The 7,962-nt window shown below is 37.3% G+C and overlaps 1 protein-coding gene across 1 annotated transcript; it reads left to right on the forward strand.

Annotated features, from left to right (window-relative positions):
- Window positions 1-6,545, forward strand: LOC104222706 (uncharacterized). The gene is made up of 3 exons (XM_009773979.2): window positions 1-222; window positions 316-438; window positions 6,286-6,545. Exons 1-3 carry the CDS (start codon window positions 187-189, stop codon window positions 6,463-6,465), a joined length of 339 nt encoding a protein of 112 aa, XP_009772281.1. The 5' UTR covers window positions 1-186; the 3' UTR covers window positions 6,466-6,545.
- Window positions 6,546-7,962: the final 1,417 nt, after the last annotated feature.

Raw genomic sequence — 7,962 nt, forward strand, 5'->3', positions numbered from 1 at the left:
GAAATGGGTATTTAGAATTACAATAGACTTAACCAAAAAAAAAAAAAAAAACAATCTTTTTTTGGGTTGTTGATGAATGAAGGAAGAAATAAAAATCTTCAGTTTCGATCAGGGCCTTTTTCTTCTTCTTTTTAGGAGTGAAAGAGGAAAAGAAACAAGCAGGTGGCAGGAAGAAAGTGATAAGAAATGGCAATGGTATCTAACACTAACCCATTCCTAAAGGTACGATTTTTGTATAAATTCTGTCATCTCCTCTGTTAATTTATTTTTTTTGGTTGTGCCGCTGGGTTTTGATTATGCTGGGAAAATTTGCAGTCACAGATGCACCAAGTTTACTGCAGAAAGAAAGAGAAAGATAAGGGTCAAAATCCCCAGCCTTATAAAGTCATTGAAATTTCTCCACCTCCAAAGAACCTTGGCATACGCTGCTTCCCCTCTGTAAGCTTCAATTTCTCAATCCAAATTTTTTGTTTGATATAATGCTAATGAGTAGAAAAGTTGATTGATTCATTGATTGATGTTATGCTTATTATGTTTATATGCTAAAATTTATGTTAATGTCACGTTCCTTTTATGTTCATGTGGGTGTTAACTATGCCTCAACTCCAAACCAGTTAGGATCAGCTACATGAATTCTCTATGTTCTTTCCGCTCTATTCGGGTTAATTTCTTTCCAAATTTCTGTACTGTACAAAGAGCAATGTTTGTTGTGCTATTGCCTATATGTGCCCCAACTGGATTTGGTTGGTTTAGTCTAGGGCTGTAGTTATGCCTCATAGCACGCGAGCTTTTATGATACAATATTGAATTCTTTGGTACCAATTATCATATCTTAAAGGCATCATCTCTATGATTGGACCACTAGGCTTATAACAGTGTTGGTTACTACTCTGTACAAAATACTAGCAATGCTCGTAGTTTTGCTTACCGAGAACCAAAACTAAGAGGAAAAATTTTCAAGTAAAAATGCGGGATCTTGCTGAATTCTGAGCAGTGGGTGAATTTCCCTGCATGACATTAAAAATGAAACAAGGAAAAAAGGGCAGGTTTTTGAAGGTGCACAAACAGATTCCTGTGATAGCGTCTCTCACTCCATACCTTCTTGAATGTAGACGCTGGTTCATTGACTGGAAATGGTTTAATGTGGGATCTGTTAGAATAAGATGCCTTCACATAGGTTGGACCTGTATAAATGTGTCCAAAGCTGAAGTTCTCTGTTATTTATTGATGAAGGTGAATATAACTTAGTTGAATTCTGATACTAGACTTATGTATAAATATTCTTTGAGAAATCTTGTTTAGATTGTGGATAACTTGGAGCTTTATGCCTTCGCGTGAAGTGTGAGATTATATTCATAAAGCACTCAACAACTATATGGTATTCATGCCAATCGTTTATGGTTTCCTTCGCTAAAACTTGACCCGATTCAGTTCACAGTTAGGTATTCTTGTCAATCATTCACGGTTCCCTTCACCTAAATCTTGACCTAATTCAGTTCCAATGGTCAAACTGACCAAATTTTGGTCTTATTTTCAACATGATTTTTGCAATTTCTAGAGAAAATATTATATGTTAACTGCAGATGCCAATACTTCCCTAAATTGTTTAAGAATAAAATGATGTTAGCTGTTTATTTGGGAAAATTATGTTCAAAGAAAAATCTGTTTGATTCTTCAAGAAGTAAATTGGTCAATTTTTGTCACGACCCCAAAATTCCACCTAAGGTAGTCGTGATGGCGCCTAGTTTCTAAGACTAGGTAAGCCTAACATTCATGAATAACTTAACGGAATTTAACAGCTAAGATAATAAGACAATATCTCACAATAACTCCAAACGAAACTGCTGTAACAAAATTCCCAAAACCGGTGGAACTGAGTCATAAGCTCTACAGGAATATACTGAAAAATACCTAGTACAACATTGTCTAGATAAAGAGTAAACAAAATTAGGACAGAAGGTGACTCCGAAGCCTTGGAGCCGAGTAGGTATACCTTGAAGTCTCCGAACTGTATAGTCCACTCACTGATGCTTAGCCTGAATCAAGGTACCTGGATCTGCACAATAATGTACAGAAGCGTAGTATGAGTACACCACAACGGTACCCAGTAAGTATCAAGCCTAACCTCGGTAGAGTAATGACGAGGCTAGGTCAAGACACCTACTAGGATAAGAAAAACTAAACAAGTATAGTGTAATCTAATAATGAAAACGAGGAAATGGTGACAATAAAACAATACAATAAGATAAGCTAACAACTGAATTTAAAGCAATAAAGGCAACAAGGAGGGAACACATGATAAGAACAATAAAAGAACAATGCGGACAATACAAGTGAGGCAAATAAGAGATAACAACAAGAATCACAACGGTACCGTCTCGTACCCTCATTTCACAGTCACAATCACACTCTGTCCTTATGCTGCCGTGTGAGCCTTACATTTAGATAGTTTTGAAAATATTTTTTCCCGAAATAGCTACACGCATTAGCCCACCTTATGTCGTCGCGTGGCTTCAAGTAATTTCGTTACTAGCAACACGCACATAAATCCCATCTTATGCCGCCGCATGCACATTAACCCCTATCCTTATACCGTCGCATGTGCATCAGTAACGCAACACAATAATAACTCGCACCACAAGTGCCCATATGCCACAACTTGCCAAAAATTAACAATACCAAAGTTTCCACAACATATAGCCCATGACTCAACCACAATATGAACAAGAATCTCAATAATAACAATATGAATGAGAATTACTCAACAAGGAAAGATATCTCGATATCCAACAACTTCAATAACCGAAAATGAAGCTATTTCCACGAAATGACAATTTCCACTTTAAAAGTACAACGTAAGCTTAACAATAAAAGAGATGGTATGAAATAGTATCTATATCTAAATACATGGAATAACTCCACACGGAAGGACAACATGAAATAACAATTCCAAATAAGACTAACTCGACAATAAAAGAGGTAACATGATTATAAGAAAGATAACAAAGGCAGTTAAAGCATATAAGAGCATGATTGACAACAAGGGATAGAGTATGTGATAACAACATCGATGAGGCTTCTTGTTTCAGTGAACAAGCAGGCTCCAATGACTCCATGGAAATGGTTGGGATCGAGCTTTTGGTTCTAGGTCTCTGTTAAGAAGCAGCCATGGAGGTCGTTTTTAAGTAAGGCATGTAAGAAACAAGAGCATTTTAAAATGGAAGATATAACATGATATTATAATTTTCTAGTCTAATGCATGAAAGAGTCTGAGAGTCTAGCCCAGTCAAAATACCTCACATTAGCCCGTGTACATACTTGTCACCTCGTGTACACGTCTTTCACATAACTCAAATAACATAAATCAACCCAAGTCTTAGGGGTAGTTACCCCGCACAAAGTTAGACAAGATACTTCGAACAAGCTAAATCAACCCACTAGTAGGCCTTTTCCGCGAAAATCCAGCTTCGTACGGTATGAATCTAGCCAAAATAACTTAATACCATAAATACAAACTATAGGAAATGTTCCAGGTAATAAAGTTGCAATCTTTAAAGAAAATCAAAGTCAACTCAAAAAGTCAACCCCTGGGCCCGAACATTGGAACCTGACCAAACTTACAAAATGCGAACACTAATTCCGATACGAGTCCAACCATACAAAAATTATTTAATTCCAACTATACAAAAATTATTTTATTCCTAAGTCCAAAATGGACCCGAATCAATCCGATTCACACCTGGTGCCCTCGGAACCCCGTCCAAACATACCATCAAGTCCCAAAACATAACGCGAACGTCGCGAACCTATTCGATACCTTAAATCACATCAAACAACATCAAATCTACGAATCGTACCCCATTTTAACCCTGTTGAATCAATGAACATTCAACTTCTAAAACAAATGCGGAATCATATGAAACCCACTCCGAATGAGCTCAAATTTTGCACGCAAGTCCCAAATGACACAACGGACCTACACCAACTCCCGGAATTATAATACGAGCCCGATATCAATAAAGTCAACCCTCAGTCAAACCTATCAACCTTATAACCTTCAACTTTCCAACTTTCGCCAAAAAGCCTTAACCAGCTTACGGACCTCAAATCAATATCCGGACATACGTCTTAAGTCCAAAATCACCATACGAAGCTATCGAAGCCATCAAAACTCCGTTTCGGAGTCGTCTACACAAAAGTCAAACTCCGGTCTAACCCTTTCAACTTAAGCTTCCAGCCTTGGGACTAAGTGCCCCAATTAACTCCGAAACTCTCCGGAAACCAAAGCAACCACCCCGTCAAGTGACATAACCACAATTGAACACATAGGAGGCGATAAATAGGAGAACGGGGCTAAAATACTCAAAACAACCGGCCAGGTCGTTTTTTGGGGATACAACAATGATATTACAGAAGATATATGGAAAGCTTCCTTCCCTCAATGCAGTTGACCTTCTAATCCATAACTTTCTTTTGCAAGGATTGCAATTTGAAAAAGAACCGCATAACAGAGGCAGAAAACAGAGAAAGCAGTATATTGTAGTGGAGTTGAATGAGTTGTGGCCTAGAGTTGGTACCATTGTGAATATTAAAGCGCGCAGTGATGCAGGTAGATTACAGTTCTGAAGGGAAATAAAAACTAGTGCAACCACTTAAGCAGAGGAGTATAGCTTTCCTCTTATAGGGAAGTGTAAAGTTTGTGGTGAAGCAGCATTTGGAATACATTTGAAGAATTACTGACTTACGTTTAAGTTAGTATTTCTGATTGAGTAGAGCGTTTCCCCTGGTGGCATTCAGGGGAGAACTGCCCATATAGGCACAAGCTAAGGCCAAGTTGTCTTTTATTCCAAAGAGAAGAAAATGATTTGTAAATTGGTGTGCCATGCATGGCCTGTATATAAATGGTTCTCCTTTGTTGTTGAAGAGATAATATTCGCCGCCTCTGGATTTAAGGGCCCTTATCTAACAAGTCTTTGCTTTAAACTCTAGATCAGAGCCTCATATGCTAGCCTCTAGTTCTGGGCTCATTGTGCCTGCATTAGTACAGTTGTCTAAGCATTTTTTACTTTACTTCAAGGTATTACAAGTTGATGAATTTTTCTATTTTGGATGTGACGACTGAGGCTTCGTATATTCTACTATCTGTTCTCTTTATTCATCTGGAAATTGGCGGATTGAAATTTCTAGAACTAAAACATAAGTTGATCTTCAAAAGTTACGCCTTCTAACTGGTGGCTTTTGGGTCTATAGCTGGTCTTTCGAGCCGATCCAGTCATCAGGTACTGTATTGTGATAGGTATGTATCAGAAGAATCATTCTCCTTCCGAGTCAAGTCTCAGAATAAAAGTGATGTTGTCAACATTTAAAATATCATCCCCCAATGGCTGATGCCAATCCTACTGTGAAGGGAGGCTCAAATTTGGAAAGGTCGCACGCCCCTTAAGGGGGGCCATGTATCCTTTTTCTTTGCTGCCCATCAAAGATGAGGTCCGGTGCACTGTGTGAGTGGTAAGACAAAGACATATGACATTAATAGGAACCCTGTATTCCTGTCAGAAGAAGCAAATTTTGATCTCTGAGGTCCCATATCAAAGATATACAACCCTCTATTATCATCTGTGTTATAGTTCCTTGGTGATCATCTCATTGGTTGTAGTTGTTCTACTCTTGGAGATAGGAAGAAATTAAGAAATGGGGTTCAATGACTCACCGTAAAACCTAATAGTGAAGAACGAATCTGATCTTTAAATTGGCTGATTATAATGTCGTCAAACTCTTTGTGCATTTAATTTTACGATCTGGCTTAGCAGTGGATTTTGTTTGTTCTCTCTTTTTCTGGTTCACTGGGCGATGAATGTAGAAGCATACGCCATGTGTCAGAATATACAAGTCAATAAGAAGTTATTTACCCGTTAGTGCAATCACTACTCTATTATTCATGGTGTTGTTACACACTTTATTGGCAGTTAAATTAAGACTTAGAACTGGTCATATGCGTCGTGCTGTTCTTGTTCCAATGTAACAGTCGGATGTTGGCTTGACGTGAAAGTAAGCGAGCCATACACACTGCAACAGATGCCTTTCCTATATCCAACATTCATGTCAAACAAAAGACATGTGACCTTTCTGCTATGTTTCCAATAATGCTTCACTAATTCATTGAACTGGTATATGCATAGGGCCTACATAAGATTTTGGAATTGAAAGACATCTAACAATGCCTTGCAAATGGGGTATAGTGTTTGATGGTGTCTGGTCTAATAGAAAGCTCATTTTCAATGACAGAACTTGCAGTGCGGAGAGAGTGTAACCATTGAAGGCCGAGCTTACACCATTTCAGCGGTAACTCATCGTTATCAGCTTCGAAAAGGGAAATATGAGCCTAGTGAGAAGAGACTTGATGTGTTGTCTACCGGAAGATACATCTTAAATTTGTACTTAGAAAATTTGCTAGAACAATCTTGACTATGATGTAGATTCTTTTCCCCCCTTCATCTTTATGTATACATTATGAAATACAACTCAGTTGAATTGCCTGTGTCAAATGATCCTGTTCAATATTTTGCTGATATATACCTCAATCATACATCAGTTCCTTAATATCAAACCGTATCGCATTCTTGAGAGCCCTGTGGGATGAAAGGAGGATGTCACAATCAGAGACAGAGTTAGGATTTGAACTTTATAGGTTCTAAATTCTAGGATAGCGACATAAGGTGTTGGTAATTGGGTTCTGAATTTCATTGTGTACATATTTAATTTTAAATTCTTAATACATATAGAGTTTGGACAAAAGTTATTGGATTCGGCCGAACCCGTACTTCAGCTTCTAGCTCCGCCTCGGGTCACAATTGGAGACTAGGATGGGTTCAAATCTCAATAGAAGTAGAAGTACACTAATAGCCCGTTTGGCCATTCTGCAAAAATCAGCTTATTTTGAGAAGTGTTTTTTTTCCAAAAGTGCTTTTCTCAAAAGTACTTTTGGTGAGAAGCAGTTTGTGTTTGGCTAATTAATTTGAAAAACACTTCTGAGCAGCAATTAGTGTTTGGCCAAGCTTTAAAAAACTGCTTCTAAGTGTATTTTTCTCAAAAGTGCTTCTCAAAAAAGTGCTTTTGGAAAAAAGTTACTTTTTTCTGCTTCTCGAAAACTGCTTCTGCTTCTCCTTAAAAACACTTTTTTTCCTTCCAAAAGCTTGGCCAAACACCATAAAACACTTTTGACCAAAAAGAAGCTTGACAACAATCTATAAGGTTCCATTTGCCTAGGTCTTGGTGGCAGAGTTATGGGATACCTATATTGATAAGAAGTAGCAGGTATGCAGTAAAATAGTCGAAATGAATACAAATTGACCGGAACACTACTGTTATCAAGTACAAAGAAGGATGAATGTTACCAGGGAGGAGAAAAATCTATAAAAAGAAGGGAATTGCTAAGGCATTCCTATATTTTTAATGGTAATAGAAACTTTTCAATGATAGCAGGCAGGGAATGAACTCTCTTATTACAATGACAGTGATGATTGGTATAAGCATAAAGCATGTATAGTTGATTGCAGACAGGGGTCCCCAAGATAGCATTATATAAAATATAGGTAATACATGATTTCACTAGGATCTCTCACTTCATAAAAAAAGATCATGGTAAACTAATAAGCGATCAACCGAAAATTAATTACTCGATCATAAGTAATACATGAGCGATTTTTAAAATAATATATATGCAATCTATAACTTCACCAGGACCTCTTACTTTACAAAAAATGGTCTTGGTAATAACTAATAAGTGATTAATCGAAGATCACTTAGATGATCACAATAATACATTGGCGATTTATAGATTAATGCACATGCAATTTATGATTTCACTAGAATCTCCCACTTTATAAAATTTTAAAAAAAATATTGCTAATAACTAGTAATAAGCAATCACTTAGGTGGTCCACTAGGTTGGATTTGTTGTTT

The sequence above is a fragment of the Nicotiana sylvestris genome, chromosome 2, assembly GCF_000393655.2.
Source record: "Nicotiana sylvestris chromosome 2, ASM39365v2, whole genome shotgun sequence".
In the NCBI taxonomy this organism is placed as follows: domain Eukaryota; kingdom Viridiplantae; phylum Streptophyta; class Magnoliopsida; order Solanales; family Solanaceae; genus Nicotiana; species Nicotiana sylvestris.

Bases quoted from the DNA above. Each gene is read 5' to 3' on its own strand.
- LOC104222706 (XM_009773979.2), top strand. From the start codon at position 187: ATGGCAATGGTATCTAACACTAACCCATTCCTAAAG. The intron at 223-315 runs GTACGATTTTTG...GAAAATTTGCAG, and splicing joins ACACTAACCCATTCCTAAAG to TCACAGATGCACCAAGTTTA. The intron at 439-6,285 runs GTAAGCTTCAAT...TTTCAATGACAG, and splicing joins GCATACGCTGCTTCCCCTCT to AACTTGCAGTGCGGAGAGAG.